Genomic DNA, 19,863 nt, shown 5'->3' on the forward strand with positions numbered 1-19,863 from the left:
CCTGCCTGTTTTGCTTTTGTTGTGCCAACAACAAGGGAAGTAATCCTTCAACTTTCCCTACCCTGCTTCCATTTGGCATCTCTGTTTTCACTCAGCATCAAAGCTGGAATTGGAGATAACCTTACAGTGAGGTCAACACCTGCAGATGCTGGTTCATACAGAAGGTCTTAGGAAGTGGTGAGTCATCTCTGGAGGTGTCTGTCTCTTTTCATTGCCTAGAGAAGGTGCCTGCCTGTACATCTCATTTATACTACCTGACTCATTGCTAGCTAAATGAGAAGCAAATGATGCCCAAGAGAGGTATGAGGTAGTGTACATATATCCTGAGGAACTTGGGGAAGAGGAGGAGGAATAAGCCTTGAATACTTTTTTATAAATTAAAACCTGAGCTGATAAAATTCACACTATGGCTTTGTAGCAGAGCATAGGGTTGAATACTCAGTTCTCAAGTATGCACTGTGTATGAGACCAGACAGTTGTCTCTTATGTGCATGCTTTGTCCTGATTTCAGGTTGGCCATGCCAGAGATGGAGGGTCAGTCCACCATGGCTCAGTGAGGCTCTCACAAGGCTGTATGAGGGATATGCAGCTGTACCACTACTCAGGACAGGTTTGCTCCAGAGAATCCATCTGCTCTTGTGCAGAGATCACAGAACAAGATTGGACTTGGTTCTCTGCCTGCACTAAGCAACTCTTTCTCACCAGAAACTCTGAGGAATATGATACATTGGCAACAAATGACTTTGCACACAGCTGACTTGGCTCCAGCTGGGTTTATTGTCTATGCTTTTAACTTTAAGAATCCCAGGAAATTTAAATTCAGGGCTGCTGCAAGTGGTTTTACACTTCTAACTAAGGTGAAGCACCGTGATGATGCACAGGTCAAAAGACTGTTGCAGAGATGCAATTACAGAGCTACAGTTCTTCATCTCCCCTGCAATAAATGAATGAGGATGAACACTGTTGTGCCAAACCCTAGTAGGTATGCAGCCTGCGAAACTTCAATCTCATCTTCTCTACTGCTTTATTGTACCATAAAGAAGAGGACCTCATATGCTCAGAAGCCTCCAGCATGGTGAAGAAAGACACATGAACTGCAAGGGTGCTCATAAGTGTGCACTTCACTGGGGTTTGTTTTCTTGCTGATCCTTGGCTGAGTTGCTGTGTGTGACTTGCCAGCACTGTGTCTATAAAACAAAACAATGATGTGCTCTAGAAATGGACTGACAGCTGTGGAAAGTATTCCACTCGCCCAACAGCTGATACAAAAGAAAATAATTGCTATTTGGGAGCTCTTCCATTTGCTGCCAACTGTAGACTCCACATGAGGAGGCTAGGTCATGTCCTGATGAAATCAGCAGAGCAAACTCAGAAGGGTTGTTCAGTCTTGAGAACGATTTTGGCATCTAGATGAAGGCTTACTGTGAGCAGAAATCTCTTTTCCATGGGCTGTGTATTCTTTGGTGGTTTGATGGTTGGAGTAGATAATCTTACTGGTCTTCTTCAAGCTTAGTAATTCCATGATTCTATGATTCTATTAGTTGCTCCTTAGGACTACTTCTCAAGGGTGTTCTAAACTCACCCAGGCTCTTACCAAACATCTAATGTCGCATGTATCTGAATTTGACCTGAAATATTTCCTTGCAAGCACAATGTGCAGAAGAGCATCCAGTACCTTGTTCTACCACCACCAGCTGTTTCACTGGCAACAAAACCAGGAGAATGTCACTTTTTTCCACCATCAGCACTGTGCTAGTGCTGATCACCATCAGCTAGCACCTAGGAAGAGGTGATGACTGTGTATCACTTAAAGTGGTGATGTTCAGAGGTTGCTGAGGTTTGCATGGGGTCTGTAAAACAGATGCAGCTGGCAGTGGTGAATGGAATCAAAATGGAACACTGAGGAGTTTGACATCACTTTGAAAGACCTTAGCTCTGCACAGCTTGTATTTCTCTGTGAATTTTATACCTGACTGATACAGACATCTGTGCTCTTACCCTAACAAAGCAGAATGAAAGGGTTGCGTAAAGTTGCTTTGCCCACTAATTTCTTGGAAATGGATAGATAGCTAATCCATGAGCTGTGCAATCTGCAGTCTTTCTCAAGATATCCTACCATAGCAGCTGATATTTCTGCTTACTGAAGTGCCTCTCCATCTCTTATTCTGAGAGCAGCAATGGTGCTTCACTGATCAGGAATGATGACTATCCATCTGGATCATACCATGCTATTCTATTAGTGCTGCTGCTTTTGGACCACAGATTCCAAAAAAAAAAAAACACTTTTGAAATTGTGTCATACTAATTCTCACCCCTACATTGGCCACTTTCAATTTGTGTTATTCTGAAAAAATATTTTTTATGCTTTGAGTTTGGCTAGATTTTGAGCATGCATTCGACCTGATCTAGCTTGCAGATGTCACTGTTAATTGCAGGGGAGCTAGACTAGGTGACCTTTAAGGGTCCCATCCAACTCAGATGATTCTGTGGATTTATGAGCCCTGCAGCATTTTGAGCACTTTACAGCCTTGCCCTGGCCCACGCAGACCTCTCTGAGATGCTGCCAGCTGCATTCTGCTTTCCTGAACTCAGATACATGGCCAAGGCAGGTGGGATGGAAGAGGGACAAGAGGGGTGGTGGTCTGCAGAGATGTGGCTGTCACCCAGCTTTGGGAATAAAAAAGGGCTCAGCTTGCCGTTTTGATCCTTCTGTACTGCTGAGTGTGATCTACCCCACCTGAAAACAAAACTGTGTGTTGTTTTTCTTTCAACAGGTGAACATGGTTATTGGCATTCTGGTTTTTAACAAACTTGTATCCAAAGATGGAATAACAGATAAGAAACTGAAGGAACGGGCAGGGTATGCCTTATCAATACATCTAAGTAAAGAATAAAAACAAAAAAACAGCAACAACAAAAAAAACAATGTTGTGATCAATAACCAGGTGAGAAATACAGAGAGAGATTGGAGATACAAACAGCAAGCAAAGGCAGATTTAAACAAAATGGAACAAACGAACAAAGAAGTACATAGATTAATATTTGTGCCTTGTTATTCAGTGCAGAGGCAAAAAAAAACCAAAACAACGAAACAAAAAGCAGTACTTTGCTGATATAGGGAGAGATTGAATTCAGCTCTTTGTTAAAAAGGCTTCATCCCAAAATGACATATTCTTTCAAAATATAGGGAAAAGAAAGTGATTCTATTCACTAACGCCAGGAGAATTGGATCAGAGAGGGATGTGTCATTGCTGACTTTGGCACGTGGCATGGGCTGTGTGACAGCAGGGTTGCATCTAACAGCTGGCAGATGGCTGAGGGATGGCAAAGGTACACAGTGCCTTGAAGGAAAGGGTTTTGAAGGTGCACAAGTGGACAAATTAGTATATGAGTCGTCAGTAGAGAAAGGTATCTCTTCTGCAAGAAGAAATTCTGATACCTCCTGAAATTCTCTATCTTCTCCACAGCCACCACTCAAACCTCCGTCCCTGAAGCCCAGGTCTGGTGCTAAGTGGTTTACTCTGTAGTATAATGGAAGAGTTTATTCTACAGCTCTTGACAGCAGCCAGTATGGCAGCAACCACACAAGGCCCTCCTTTGGCTTACCTCCGAACTATTGACATTGCATCTATTGAGTGATGACATCAAAACTGAGGACAGAAGCAAGCTCTTATCTAGCCAGAGAAGAATAGGAACAAGGGAAGGCTCACATTTAATCTACAGTGTTGACCTGGCCAAATGGTATGGTTCCTTGGTGCAGTGAGGAAGGAATATTGATGCCTAAGCAAGATATTTATTATAAGAAGAAAATTAAGCCGTTTTGGGTGAGCAGAGGTATGTGTTATTTCTGGGTTAAATATGTATGTGAGTAAGTGACCTTAGTGCATTGCTTTAAGCAACCACTAACAAGGAAATGCTTTATTCTGGCTGATGCCTTTTTTACAAAGAGAGCCACAGAAACTACTGTAACTGCAGGCAGAGTCCATAGAAAGGTAATTACACTGGAAAGTCAACACTGAAATAAATCATGTATTGGATTAGCAGAGCAGCGAGTTGCTGCTTATCAGTCTGTCCCTCTTTAAGCTAAACTGCACACAGAATGACCTTATTTAATACCTATCAGCTGGTTATTGATCATACTCACAGTTATACTTCGACAACAAAACCAACAACAACAACAAAAGTCCTTTTTCTGATGTTCTTTGTTTTTTCTTTCTTTTCTCTTTTTTCCCCCCTTTCATGTCCGTGTGTGTGTGTGCAGCACTTTTAAGCCTTCTCTGTGCTAAGTGATTTTGTTCTCCTTTCCAAGTGCACCCGCTGAGATTTGCGGGGATGCTTTTGGGATCCCCGTTGCTCCCTCCCTTTAGCTAGCCGCTTCTGGCCTGGGCTTGGGAACCGTGTTGGAGGGTAGATCTGAAGATAATCAGAATGAGTCATGGCCTCGGACATGTTTGGATCTGAGGAGATGGTATAAAGAAACATTGTGTTTCCTTTAGCAGAGGCAAGAAGTATGGTTCAGTGTGAAAAAAAAAAACAAAATGAAAAGGGAAATTCCCCCCAAAAAGGAGGGGAAATTGACCTGTTGAATGAGGTTCCAAGCACATATACCGCAGATTGGTTGTCATTAATAAAGTAGTGTGAACAGCTTCTGCAAAATAATACCTGAGACACAATAAGTCTTGCCCTATAGTTAACAGAGGAAATCACTGTGATTATTGATGTCATGAAACTTTGACTTTCTAAAGGCATTTATCAGAAATATCTTTATACATATATCAGAAAGTGAGGCTATGGAGAGGTAGATGTGGTTACATGGAGAGCTTGCACACTGCACATGGATGCCCCAAATCCTTTCCAGGCACATAGCCTGTGCTAGAGATGGGGAGAAAAACCTGCAAGAGTTTCCCAGCAAATACCTGCTTGCAGTGCTCCAGCATTTCCCTGAGGTTGACCATCCTCCTTCTGCAGTCAGCTGCACCAATAGCATTTTTAGTCTTGCTGACATGAGTGCTACTAAAAGCGAATGTTTTCGTGCTGGATGCAGGGACCTTTAAAATGAATTTTAAATTTATTCAGTCAACGTTTATTCCAGAAGCATTTGTGTGCTTACGCAGTCAGGGAAGAAGAATGAGACTATAGGGTGTATTCACAAAGGCTAATTTTAGCCTGCTGAGTTTAGTCTCCCCAGGCTTCCTTTGTAGCCATTGGAAAGAAACAGGAGCCTTGTTTAGTTTTCCCAACTTACCCCTTAGAGGAGCTTTACTTCTTTTTTCCTTCTGCTGATTGATTTGAGAAAGTTTGCCCCAATACCTTGTGTGAAACGTTCTCTGTGTGTGCTGCTGGGGTGTAACAGAGCTGGATGGTTAGTGCCAAGACAAATAATTGGGAAGATAATGACTATATTAAAATAGGGACAGATTTGGATTGCCCTTCATCTGGAAGTGTTTCACGTTGGAAACATGGGGTGTGCATGGTGTAAAGCACTGCTCAGTATCAAGTAGCAAAGTCCAGGCTCCACAGTACACACCTGATGAGTCCGTGAGTTGTTTGTGCATATTTAAGAGGAAGAAAAAGCTAAATTAAATGAATGCATTATTCACTGTGGTTGTTCAATTAGCTACCCTATCATACATACATGCACCAATATAATCCTAGCATGGAAATTCAATATATTAACAACCTCAAGCCCCAAACTAGAACGAATTAGAATACAAACATACCCACATTTGTGCCTGCTGCTTACAACTTTCTGCATAAATGCACCCAACAGCAATTACAGTTGTGTGTTATAGTGGTCTTTTGGCTGGTTCTTTGTGACTCAGTGTCATTCATGTTTCTCTGGTACAGTTTTCCATCAAATTCCTTGAATCAATCTATTTTCTTTTTGCTGCCTATCTCTGCCTCTCTCTGTCTCTCTGCTTATCTGTTCTTTGTGGCTTATAGGCCTGGGGATGGACCATGTCTTTTTTTTAAGGGTCATGCACTTAATGCCTCTCAAGACCCACTTTATCTTTAGTTCAGCCACTGTCCTCACTGGATTTACACCATTCTGCCTGGAAGATAGGAATTTATTGACACGGGAACTAATTTTCTCTGTGTGTCAAAGCTGAAAGTTGCTGTGAGACATCTTAGTTATAAGTCCTTATTTTGGAAGGCAGTGATGGCTTATGTCACTGTAACTAATTCAAAGACAATGAATAGCCATTAAATTAAGCTCAATGACCACTAGGAACACTGATAATGCTGTGTTGGTGTTCATAGGTGTGTTCTTTTTGCAGTGAGACTGAACACAAAGCCATAAATGTTAGGAAACCATCAGCTAAGTTTCCTAATCTCTCTCCCAGCTGTAAAAACCCAAGGTCTGGTACTTCCAGACATCATCAGCTTCACTGCCATCACCAAGGAATGACAGACCTGCTGTCATCACTCCCTCTGGCAGTGATGCTTATGCCTTCTCTGATATCAGGCACTGCGTGTAGGTCTGTGGGATGTTTTGCAGACTCCTGCCCATTTTCTATGCCAGATCTGATGTGCGCAAGCATGGATCTGTGCAAACCAGACGGTGAGTGAAAAGTAGTAAATTCTGGAAAGAAAAAAGGCCAGTCACAAGCTCGTGTGGCTTCTGAGCTCCCGAGTAACAGCTGGCTATTCATACATACCAACATCTAAAAACCGTGGACACACCCTTCCCTAAGTCCTCAACACATTATGTACCAGCAGCCCACAGCAGCCTGTCTCTGTGGTTCATCTCCTCCAGAAAGAGGAAGCAACCTACATAAACAAGTCTCAGGGTTCATCCCAAAGATACTTTCAGCTCCAAAAACAAGATTCTGGAGAAGAAATGTCTCAGAAGTAGTCAGTCTGTCCACTTTCCTGAGTTTAAAACTCATAGGGCTTCTCCAAGAGCAAATTGATGGTCTGACAAAACACCCTTAATTTCAAGGACATATGCAGCTCTTGTATGTGCATGCTCTTAGTCATAGATGAAGCCACCACAGAGCACCATATCTCCTGATGTTGTCAGCTGCCAAAAAGAAAAATGTTTTTTACAGAAAGGATGGTGAGGCACTGGTGCAGTTTGCCCAGAGAGATGGTGGATGTCATGTCCATATTGATATTCAGAGTCAGGCTGGATGGGGCTCTGAGCACCCTGATCTAGCTGTTGGCATCCCTATTCGTTGCAGGGGAGTTGGACTAAATGGCCTTTAAAGGTCCCTTTCAACTCGAATGAACAAATGATTCTGTTATGGGTGTCTCCACCGAGGTGAGGAATTACACACAAGGGCCACTGGAGGAAACATATTATCCTCTGTGTTGCTTTGGGAAGCAAGCTAAGTAGTCCCCACAGCCCTACTTCTTGCCTTCTAGTGTACAACCCTTCCACCTTTTTTGTTTTGGAGCAAAAAAGCCAAGAGGGAAAAGAGCAATTTCTCAAAATACAAACCAAAAGAAGGAAGCGAAGATTGGGAGAGCAGTACTGGTTTCTCTTCCATGGGTGCCAGAGAGAGACACCCTGAATCTGGCAAAACTTTCACCAACACAGTTCCACCCTCTCCAGCAGCACCAACAATGCCTCTGAATCGTACATTTTCCCATTGCCCCCATCTGGAGTGGTACAGATGAGAGAATTTTATTCCTGCCTGTCTTTCATTTTTCTTTTCAAACTGGGTATGGTTGGTTGGTTCCCTTTCTTCTTTCTTTCCTTTGTTCTTTCTTTCTTTTGGCTTCTCTTTCCCTTTCCTTTGTACGTTTGTGTTCATGAGCAAAGTGTTTTGTTTTGTTTCAGTCTTTTGGTTTTAATTGCAGTCAGATGGCAGTGCCCCTTTACGGCATGACGCTCAAATGTTCCAAGTGTGGAGTAGTTTCTTCTGCTGAAGTTTCGGCCACAGCCACCAGTAACGCCATGTTAGTTCCTCTAATTTCAACTTCTTTTCTTTCTTTCTTTCCACTTTCTTTTGTTTTTATTATTATTTCCCTCATTCATTTCCCCCCTCCCTCACCAGTTCCTGTTTGTTTTCTCTCCCCATGTCCCTGCCCACCTCCCCGCATCCCCACCTCTCCTTGACCTCATTCTGTGGGCCATGAGTAGTGTAGGGCTTATTCAGTGTCCTTGAAGCAAAAGATGAGGGGCTGGATCCTCAAAAGCCCTCTATGACATGCCCAGATTGAAGCATGTGAGCAGCCCATGGAAGACAAAGGGACTGGGTATATATTTTATGCCCCGATATAATTTAGTTCCTTGAGTTACAGACTTAAAATTCTCATTCCTGTTAATTTTATAGATAGAATGGGGATAGTTTACCTTTAGCATATGCTTGAGCTTTTTTACTCCAGTGAGACTGCAGAGTGCTGAACATGATTTAAGTGAGTTGGTGAACCATCTATTGGTGTTTGGTATTTTTCTCTTCTAAATGGCTAGAGTTAAGTTTAACACCTCACAGGGCTGCATTTCTGATTTGATAACTGTTGACTGTCTCTCTTTTGTACCCTTAAAAGTGCTTGGGAATTAGTTCTCAAAATCTGAAAGTGTTTCATAGCACTGCACTATGAAAGTCAAATGCTGTTAAATCTCTTCCTAGATGCAACTGGAGTTAGTAAAAAAATTAAATTATGAAAATGTCAGAGGTTTGTTCTGCTGGACAAGTTGTTGCTATTTATATTGTTGGCTTTTCTCCCAAAGGTTAAGGTAGGAGGGAGAGCGATGAGGAAAGATTTGTCTTTCCTCCTTTCCTTTCTGAAACTGTGTTGTTTACATCCTTTCAAGGTGATGCTATATTTTGATTTTGATGTCTACAGTAATGCCTATAAAATGTGTGCAACAGTTTCAGACATTTTCAATTTGTGAAAATCCTAGCTATAATTAAGCTAACAAAAACAGATAGTTGAGAGCCAAATCTCAAAATGCAGAAATGTAAAACAAAACCAAAATGTGAGGATTTCTCTCTGTGTTTATTTATTTTTTTTTTTATTTTTTCCCTGAAAACAGCTGTTTTTAGAAAATCCAAAGCAGGTTAGGGAAAAATATATATTTCTAAAAAATGATAAATTGTTGTTAGAAAGAAAAATTTGCCATCACCTCAATTAAGACATAAGAATTTCTATAAGAAGCAAAACCTAAACAAATTCCTATTTATTTATTTATTTTATTACTCCTAAACAAAACCTAAAGAAAAATCCTATTTATTTTTCACTGCCAAACTTGTTCATTTACCTTTTGCAAAAGTGCCTAGCTGAGATGCTGAGGTGGCATTGGTCCAGACATGCATACCATGAGTGTGGAATTAGCAGGTCACTGCATTTTGGTTTCTTGTGACTGCAGAGGAATACTAAACCATCAGAAGCCTTACTATTAAAGAAGTTAACTGTTAGATAGGAGAGGCTTTCAGTTCATAGTAAATTTATTTAAAAAGTAAAGCAGCCTCAAATCCTTCTTCCCTATTGCCTGACATTGGTCTGTCATAAGTCATACATTCTGATTCATCATCAACTTAGAAAAAAAAGGAGATATGAAATCCAGAACTCCTGCTTGTTCTGCTTTCTGATTTAGATAGTTTGGTAGAGGCTAGAGGACCTGAGTAAAATAATGCATCTTTTCTTTTTACAGTAGATAGAATACCTTAGAAGGTTAATGCCAATACTTGTTTTGTTTTGTACCCTGAAACATCCTGTGCTATTATCCTTGCAAAAGGGGCTATATGTTAATTAGTAAACTCATCCCTCTACTGACCATTTTTGTCCCCTTCATTCTGAAGCTGAACCGTTTCCGTTTCTCTTTCTCCAAGTCTAAATGAGGTTATCGATAAGGCAAAGCCTTGACTACACTTGAGTATACTTTATGTCACTGCCACCACTCTTCTGGCCTTGGCTCAAACCTTGGCCAGCTTTCCCATTCTGTTTTGAAATCTTGTACTATAAACCAGAAGCAGTGAGGGTTCCTAGCTCCTCTCTGATGTTGAATTAGTCATAGCTGCTTGGTAGAGAGTAGATCAAGGATGTTCCTGACTTATTCCTTTTGAGGTTCCTCATGCCCTTTCCCACTCATCTCCCATAGGTTTCACAGACTCATCCCTGAGATAACATGAAGTGAAAGAATATAAGTTCTGTCTAATTTCTTGAAAAAATCAGAGTAGTTCTCAGCAGCTGTTCATGGTAACATCTGTGTCTAAGGGGTCAGAATCTATCTGTACAGGTCTATCTGTAACTAGGTGAAAACACGGTAAACCCCTTACGGTAGAGCAGGTAGCAGTCATGACAGAAGAGAAAAAATATACATTGGAAATTATGCAATTTCTTGATGAGGGAAATGATAAAAGGAAAACTGGATATCTGTGACCTGTTAAACATAAGTCAGACTTGACATCTGTGGGTTAAAATAAAGCCTTCCTTATTGACTTCTTTGGATAATAACCAGGCCATACACTGCTACTGGAAGACTTCTGTTCCCACCTTTCCTTCCTTTTAATTGTTACCCGTACAGTAGCCTCAGCCTGTGAAATACTGCTTTATAACTCACTTGTCTTTGCTACTCATGGAAAATTTTGATCTCAGACAGGAGCACTTCAATGACATAGGATTTCTTTCTATTTGCTCTGAAAGTGGATGGCCCCTGAAGATACCAGGGATTGCTATTGGAAGGAAGGGAGGAAGGAAAGAGGAAGAAGGAAGGAAGAAAGGAAGGATAGAATTATTGCCAAACAATGCATTGCAAATACAGAAACTCAAATTTTGAATATAGGGAGGAGATTAGTTCAAGTCTATCGCCTTGGCACAGCATATTAGTCTTTCAGGCAACCCATGCAAGGGTCTGTCAAAATCATGGAGCCCTCATGACTTTCATGCACCATCCATCTTACACCATCTGAGGTTGTATCAAATCTCCCATCTAAGGGGTTTGCATTTTTTCTTGGCTCAAAGCATTTATATATTTTTTTTTCCCAGTATTGTGATTCTGGTGAATCACTTCCATGTGAATCAATATTTCTACACATGGCTGGTTTTATGAAGGAGACTGTTCATCAGGAACAGTGTTGTTTGCATAGTTAAATGAATTCAAAATTGAATCCTTAACCTGTGGACAATACTCAGCCCCTATGGGTCGTTGGACTGTCAAAGAACTATTTTTCTTATTAAGGATGAATAGCCAAGGAGCGTGCCCACAACCACTTCATTTCCTACCTGTCTAATTCAGAGGCACTTGATCTCCTGTATTCTTAGTCATATTGTGAAGATAGCAGTAACTGATAGAATAATCATCTTCTGGATAAAACAGAAGTAATGTCTTGTGTTTCTTTACTCCCCATGCATGGTAGCAGCATGGGGACCCTCTTTGTTAGTTGCATATTTCCTGTCTTAGTTCTACACACACTGAGTTAAAAGAAGTTTCTCAGAAACTTCTCCAGGATCTGCTTTCTGACTTATGAAGTTATTTTTCCTTCTTCTGTTTCTTAAACTTGGTGTACTGACTGTCCTGTCAGCCTTGAGTGATGAGAAGAATTGATCGTTTACATCTTCATAATGGCCTTTTATATCATTGTTAACATGTATTGTGCTCCCTTGCATTTGTCTGTTGTCAGGGCACAGGTCTTTAGATCTTCATGTGGATCTTTATTTCCAAAAGCCCTTTTTTTTTTTCTCTTTCCATTGCTATTCTAAGTCCCATCAGTATATCCTGCTATTTATTTATTTTTTACTTATTTACCATAAAGATGGAGACTCTCAAGGCTGCCAGTTAGATAAAGGACAAAACCACATCTAGTTTTTGATATATTGACTGGAGGCCATCACCTACGCTCTGCCAGAGCTGGGTTAAGAGGTTAAGTCTTTGCTGTGCTAGATAAAGCTGTGGAAAGCTTTAATGTATGGCCATGTTGTTACATAGCCTTGTAAATATACTTGGTTACAATGTGCCATGACATTGCCATATCCCAAAATAATGCACTTTCTCTGCAATGCAGTAGTAACATGGTGTGGCGGGGTAGAAAAACATGATATTAGAACAGTACTGCTGAGTAACGTTGTCATATGGTGGTCATCAGGCAATAAGCCAGCATTATGCTTCCACAGTGCAGTGTGATGATATCCCCTTGATATTTGTCACTCACAATTAGTGCTGTCATGTATGCAGTCAATAAATCAGGATAAATCAGTAGGATAAATGTCTTCATCTGCCAGCTAAAGGGACTGCCCCTTTGTCTCAAGCAATAAAAATCTTGGATTAATTGATCATAGATAATCCATAATGAAGAGCTGTTAAGTAATCAGAGTGTTGTTATATAATAAATCATCACTTCATTTCGCAGCATGTGGCACCATAACATGATGCTTCTTAGGTCCTGTAAATTTTTATGCTGCCTTCTAAGAATGCCTCCTACAAAGGGGCAGACAGAAAAGTGGCAGAAGTATGAGTTCTGCTATGGATTCAGCTCACAGAAGTGGAATTAAGTACAAATCACAAGAAACCCACTTACCTTTCCCTGAGTTTTCTTTAGAAATTTCAATCCTGATAGGATTTTTTTAATGGAACCTATTTTTATTTATTTATTTATTTTGAATTTAATATTTCAAAATCTAAGCCAAGCTCTGAAGGTTAAGTTAGAGTAAGTTATAGTGCTATGACCCATTGCCATCTGTTGCCTGAGAATAAAGTTTATGCATTAAATGTCAAGGAACATTTCGCTAACATTTGTTAGCGAAAGGGAAGAATACTGTTAAGAAGGTATCTGCAAGATGAATCACAAAGAAGACAGAAAGTCAGACTGTAATCTTAGGTGGTGTAAGACTGAAACTGTCTCAGCTGAAAAAATTTACACCTGATTTACATTCTGATTTATGCAGTTGCATATCTGGCATAATATTGTTGCCATCATCTGAATTGGAAGTGTGAAGAGGGCAGTGCTGGTGTTAAGGTTGCTTATGTTGGAAGCAACAATGAAGTCCACCTGAATGTGGAACACAGGATGTAGGGCTGGGAAAGACTCATTGAGTCTGGCGTAAAAACAGCAGGAGCTCTGAAGGCTTCCCTTCATAGTTAAGGAATAATTGCATCCATGTTGTGGGTAGCATCTTGAATCCATATCCACATCGTTGTCAGCCTGATGTGGCTGTTCTTTCAAAGAATGGGAAACCCCATGCAAATATAGATCCCCATATGTGGGGATCAAATCCACTCTCAGATATGATTGGCAGGTGCACAGAAGTCACATCTAGAGCAGCTGTTTTGGAGCAAACCTCATCTTTTAATTTAGCTTTTCTGCACCTTTGACTTTTACTGCACTTACTGCTTTGCCAATTTTATTAATGCACCACTGCAAATGCAAGCAATGAGAGATTTCAGTTACTTCAGTATAATGAGACACATTTCAGTGGGTTAGGAGAGAAGTGGAATTAAATCATCTGCTTGGCAGTTGTTTGGTTGAGAGCTGTCTGGCTGCTGGTTCCTTTTTTTTAATAATGCATTAAAATTATAGTTCCTATTGGACATTAAAGTTCAGTTTATCCTATATAAAATTATATCTACATTATATCAGGGCCCTTATCTTACAAGGAAGCCTCATAATGCTTAGTTTAGTAGAAAACAGTCTATGCCATTTAATTGCTCCTGTAGGGAAATCACATTGATTAAAAGGATCACATCTGAACCTGAACAGTTTGTAGAAATATTTGCAATCAAAGCATCATTATGATTACAAAAATAACCCATCACTCCAGTATGTGGTCATTACAGAAGAACAGATGTAACAGTCCTTGAAAAACCCTATAACTGAAGCCATGACATTACATCCTGATGCTCATACCCGTGTCCAAGCTCCAGCTTTGTTCAGGTAGAACTCTCACTGAGGTTCATGAGAGTGATACCTGGATAACCAGCAAGTAAATATTAAAATCTTGATCACATGTCAGAAAATGGTAAGCAAGCTCCATGTACCTACTGTAAACTGTGTGTCACAATACATGTCCTGTAATTTATTGTGTTGCCTGTATATGTTTGTTAGTATATAGGCTGAGGTTTTCTACTCAGGAAGTCCTGAAGCTCAACTTATTATTTGCTTGGTGCATAGGTGGACTTATGCTTGTTTGGTATAAGACCACAAAGAAATTCTCCTGATACTGTTAGTGCCTCAAATATATAGGACAATAGGTGGCCTAAAATCTCCATAACTTGCTGTTAAAGTTATTTTGGTGAGATAGCTGAATGGCTGAATTGTCCATGGAAACAAAGCTGCTTTCTCATTTGTAAAGCCATTAGTCATAAAAATGATGGATGTTCACATGGCAGTACTAACCTTGCAGAAAGTTTTCTCTCCTGTGCATTAACAATAGCAGAATCTCAAAGGATTTTAACCTAGCATTTCCCCCCAAGAACTATTATTTCCAACCCTTGCTAAAGGTAGAAGCAACTGCAGTTTTTTTCAATGCATTCAGATAAGGAGATCACACAAGAAAACTAAAAAATTCCAATTTAGAGTTAATCTGAGTTACGTTTCCTGATGCTCATTGATGTAGAATTGTAGGGACCATCAGATACTGAGGAAGGGAGTAACAGCAAAATACCATTCTTCACATCAGCTCAATGCTTGTCTGTTTTAGTTACTTGAAACCGTGACACGTCCCCACCTGTTGGTGTCTTCCATGTGCTGTGGAAGTCCATGTGTCTGTAGCCTGAGTACTGACAGCCATTGTGACAAACCAGCCTCTGCTGCAACTGTTCCCCTTCCCCCTGGCAACCTACAGTGACTGTATTTTGTCTCCTCTCCTTGGGAAATGTCATAATTGTGGACTAGTGACATAGAGTGGGAAGGGCATGAAGGGGGGAGTGAGGTATCTGCATCCTTCCTCCCCACCTCAAGTTTTATGCATGACTGCACCATTGGCTAGTAGTCCCTCCCATAGAAACGTGTGTCACCTGTTTTGGTAGTGTGAGTGTGCAAAGCATCTTCCTGCTTCCCTCTGGCTGGGGCTCAGAAGACACCTAGCACAAGTATGCATTTGCTGGAGAAGTCTTCTGAAGCCCCATGGGTCAGGAGCCTGAATTAGCATCCCACATGGGGTCAAGTGGAGCTGAAGTGGGGCTGAACTCTCTTTTCCTCTCCCTTAACAGGGCATCCCTTTGGAGCTCCTGTGTGGTCCTGCCCCTCCTGGCTCTCACCTGGATGTCTGCAGTTCTGGCAATCACAGATCGACGGTCAGCACTTTTCCAGATCCTTTTTGCTGTCTTTGACTCATTGGAAGGCTTTGTCATTGTGATGGTCCACTGCATCCTTAGGAGGGAGGTGAGCAGAATGACATGTTCTCTTTTTATATAACCAACATACTTCCAATAGGAAATATCTGAAAAATGCCCAATCAGCCTGGTAGCTTTTCTAATCCTATGATTAGAAAATCCTTCATGTAGGCAGTGACCAAAGAAATGACCATGCCGTTATCAGTCAAAAGATGGAATGCAAGCAAGAATGAATCAGTAGTTGCTATGCTGAGTGTACTGTGGAATGCAATTTGGAGGACATTCTTAACCTACCATTTCATCCAACTAAGATGTCAAATTTGGCTTGTTGAACATTAAAGTTAATGTTTCCAGAATGTTTACATGCCCTGAAATATGGAATATTATGGAAATCAAGTTTTCTTATTTGATTTTGAGAAGGGTAACTTGCACCGGCCATAACAGCATGTTTGTATGTTGGCAATAGCATCTAGATGCTCGAGCTAGAAAGTAATGATCAAGTGAGGAAAGTGAGTAAATTTTCTCCAGCCTCCCTGTGGAGACTAAAATGGTAAAGTATATCAGGGAAGAAAAGGAATATTTTTTTTATAAATAACAGAGACAGGAAACCTTTATTTATTTACAATATTCATTTTATCTCCTTACAGCTCCTTTAAATTAAGTAAAAGATTAATTCTTTGTCAGACCAGTGAAATCAATGGAATTACACTACCAATTTGGCTGAGGCTCCTTCAACTAATTGCATTATGAATATGAGCCTGCATCTTACTCCCATTTTAGTCGCTTGCATTTTTTTTTTTCTTCATTAATTTCAGTGAGTTTTGGATCAGATATATATTACAGCTGATATAGGATCATAATCAGACATTGGAGACACAGATAGAATGATGCAACAGCATCCTTCATAAAAGTAGTGTGAACTACCAAAACTATATTTGTTGTTGTTCCTGTCAAAAGAATTTGATTTGTTTTGGTACTTCTGTCTGATTCCGACTTGTGCAAATCCACTTGCTCCTTCCTGCAGGTTCAGGATGCTGTGAAGTGCCGAGTAGTAGATCGCCAGGAAGAGGGCAATGGAGACTCTGGGGGGTCATTCCAGAACGGACACGCTCAACTAATGGTAGGAAAAACTACCATCTAGTCTATTATTAAGAGACCTATGGGTATTTTTAACACTTAACTGATAAACAAAGGGCTCTCTCCACCATACATTTTGCAATAAACCCTCCTTTTTCCATTAAACCTATCCTTGAACAAAAATAGCATAGACTCTTTCATAGAAGTCCTATTTCTTTTCATCGTAACATTAAGGAGCTAGAACTTACGCATGAAGTTTTGCATCCATTTTGGTGCGATCATTCTTTTTCCAGAAAACACAAAGGGAAAATATACCTCTTCATTCTCCCAGATCTTTTCATCACCATCATACTGCCTCATTCTAGTTGGAGCTGAGATACAGCAGTTTAATTGATTTAATCACAGTGTTTTGGATCATAGTCGTTATTATAAAGATGCTGTTTCAAGCGTATTTGTTTACATTGTTTCACTGGGAATATAGCTTAAGCACTGTAAACCTCAGTCCTTTTGTGTAAATCCTTTACAAACAATCAAGATAAGACAGTAGGATAATAAACTGTGAGGAATCATCATATTGCATCTGCTCTGGTGCTATTATGTAGATTCTACAAGTAACATTTGATTTCTGATGTTGGAGTAACAACATCTGGACAATCACTTTCAGGATGTGAACAAAACATCCAGTTAGTAATCGACCTATATCAAAACCTCCTGAATTTCTGGTGGTCACTCCTATCCTAAACTAAGTAGCTTGTGCTTGGATATAAGGTCTCATTTCAAAAGCACAATCTTTAGGTCAAGACATCAAGGCATTTAGTATCCTATCACATATCATAAATGTTTGTTAAAACACATGCATTTTTTCCTATTTAAATGCATAGTCTTCAGTTTTCAGACTTTGGTTCTTGCTGTGCCTTTTACTGTGTAGTTAGAAAGTCCCTTGTGTGCCTCATACATTTTCTCCTTCAATAATAGACAATAATATCCTTCAATAAATTAACACACTGAGTTATTTTATTCTCCTTCTGTAAGACATCAAATTATTTCTATACTCTTTTCTATACACTCTTCATACTCTCAGTATCGTTTAAAATTGTGGACACTGAATTTGTTATTCTATTGTTACCATCCCAAGAGCTATAATCTGCAGTGTCTGATTTTTGTCCCTTTATACTACTCTCTGCTTTCATTTGTTATCAACAACCTTGCAAATTCTGTCAGCTACAAGTTTTTAGCTTTTTTACTTCTGTACTATTGATAGATGTGTTGTGAAGTAGCAAGCTTACGGTCACTTCCTTCATATCCAAGCACAAAGAACTCCCAAATCCAGGCATGAATGGCATGACTCATTAATGATATTTTATAGGAGTACAGTGTTATTTTACAGTGACTGAATTGTGCTGTAACCAAAGAATCATAGAATCACAGAACCTTTACTGTTGGAAAATCATCCACCTACCCCCAGTATTGCCATGTTCCTTAGTACCTCTTCTCCACATTTCTTGAACACCTCCAGGACAGTGGCTCAGCCACCTCCCTGGGCAGCCTGTTCCAATGCCGGGCCACTCTTTCAGAGTGGCCTCTCTTTTTCCTAATATGCAACCTGTACCTTCCTGATGCACCTTGAGGCCATTCTGTCTCATTCTACCACTGTTACCCAGGAGAAGAGACTGACCCCTATCTCTATTCAGGGAAGATCTATTCAGGTCTTCCCTGAATGTCTCCACCTGAATAGTGAGGGGTTTATTCTGCCCGTCGCAGCCTTCTAGGTCAGGGAATAGAGTACCCTGAGGATAACTAGTCTGACTATTAATGACAGATGTAAAGAAGGCACTGAGAACATCGGCCTTTTCCTTAGTCCTCAGTGACCACGCTCCCCACCACATCCAGTAAAGGATGGAGATTCTCCCTTAGCCCTCCTATTACTATTAATATATTTGTAAAAAACTGTTGTCTTTTACTACAGTGACCAGGTTGAGTTCAAGCTGGGCTTCTACTTTTTTAATTTTCTCTCTGCGTATTCTAACAGCCTCTCTGTACTCTCCCCAAGTTGCCCATCCTTTCTTTCACAGGAGGTAGACTTCCTTTTTCTCTCAGAGTCTCAGATAAATTTCCCTGTTCATCCACACTGGTCTTCTTCCCCTCTGGCTCATCTTATAGCATGCAGGGGTAGCTTCCTCCTGCACTTGTAAGACTTCTTGAGGAGCGTCTGGCCTTCAAGAAATCCAAGTCTTTGCAGGACTGCATTTTTATCATTACCTTTTCCGCTAATCTCAAAATCTTCTCAATGTATTAAAAAAAGCTTAGCTGAGTAAATGGTTTTCCACAAAATCTTGTTGGCAGGTATTAAATATACACTTTTCCTTTATTTTCTTATTGCTTGAACTAGTGCAGGTTGTTCAGTTATATTTTTTCCTGAAACTTTTTCATCAAAATGTGATAACATTTTTCTGTGTCATCCCACTTGTCCATTTTAATATTGGTCTGATGTTATTTATCTTTTATTCCCATCAATTTCATTTTATGTTCCAAAAAATTTACTAATAAATAAGCATTAGGAAGGCTGAGATAATTCCGTAGCCATCTCTTCTGAAAGTCTTGTACTCCAGCCTGGTAATACAACCCCAGAAGAGGGCTGCAGCACCTCTCCTATAAGGAAAGGTTGAGGGAACTGGGATTGTTTACCTTGGAAAAGAGAAGGCTCTGGGGAGACCTCATTGCGGCCTTCCAGTACTTGAAGAGAGCGTATAAACAGGAGGAGGAACGGCTGTTTATGAGGGTGGATACTGATAGGACAAGGGGGAATGGTCTTAAACTGGAACAGGGGAGGTTTAGGTTGGATATTAGGAAGAAGTTTTCCACACAGAGGGTGGTGACGCACTGGAACAGGTTGCCCAAGGAGGTTGTGGATGCCCCATCCCTGGAGGCATTCAAGGCCAGGCTGGATGTGGCTCTGGGCAGCCTGGTCTGGTGGTTGGCAACCCTGCACATAGCAGGGGGGTTGAAACTGGATGATCATTGTGGTCCTTTTCAACCCAGGCCATTCTGTGATTCTATGATTCTATAAAATGTTTATACCTTGTGGATGGCTTTTTACAGACCTTTTCTGCTGGTGGAGGAGAATCCACTTAGACTAAGTATGGGGAGATACGTCCAAGACAGATCAGGACAGGAATCTGTCCCCGCTTTATTAGGAATGTGCACAAAATTTAGCAACCTGGGAATTAGATTTTGGGTGAGAAGAACCCAGCTGAAAAGCAGCATTACTGCTCTACCAATGTCTAAGTTCTGAGAGCCACATAGAAAAAATAATGCTCTGTTTGACATGTTTCGAAGACTAAGCAAATTGTCTCTCCTCCACTCTTCCAGCACTGATTATGTCTGTGTCTTGAATTAAAGAACTTTTTGCATTTTCTAGATGGTTTTCTTCTCCCCACCACCTCCTTTTGACCACATCTTCTGTGTTCTCTGTCTTTCAGACCGATTTTGAGAAGGATGTGGATATGGCTTGTAGATCAGGTGAGCACATCACAGGTGAGAATCAACAAGTGACCTGGTTTGGGGAT

General features: G+C 40.5%; 1 protein-coding gene across 5 annotated transcripts in view; it reads left to right on the plus strand.

The window, feature by feature from the left end:
• ADGRB1 (adhesion G protein-coupled receptor B1) overlaps positions 1 to 19,863 on the plus strand; it is an 86,986-nt gene that overhangs the window by 44,298 nt on the left and 22,825 nt on the right. For 2 of the 5 annotated variants that reach the window (XM_040695023.2, XM_040695048.2), the window contains 5 exons: positions 2,775 to 2,860; positions 7,807 to 7,905; positions 15,098 to 15,269; positions 16,245 to 16,340; positions 19,777 to 19,831. In XM_040695023.2, the coding sequence (XP_040550957.1) occupies positions 2,775 to 2,860; positions 7,807 to 7,905; positions 15,098 to 15,269; positions 16,245 to 16,340; positions 19,777 to 19,831 (508 nt within the window). The remainder of the gene's footprint in view (positions 1 to 2,774; positions 2,861 to 7,806; positions 7,906 to 15,097; positions 15,270 to 16,244; positions 16,341 to 19,776; positions 19,832 to 19,863) is intronic. The other 3 variants (XM_040695024.2, XM_040695033.2, XM_015283227.4) reach the window with 3 other exon arrangements.

This window comes from Gallus gallus, chromosome 2, assembly GCF_016699485.2.
Source record: "Gallus gallus isolate bGalGal1 chromosome 2, bGalGal1.mat.broiler.GRCg7b, whole genome shotgun sequence".
Taxonomy (NCBI): domain Eukaryota; kingdom Metazoa; phylum Chordata; class Aves; order Galliformes; family Phasianidae; genus Gallus; species Gallus gallus.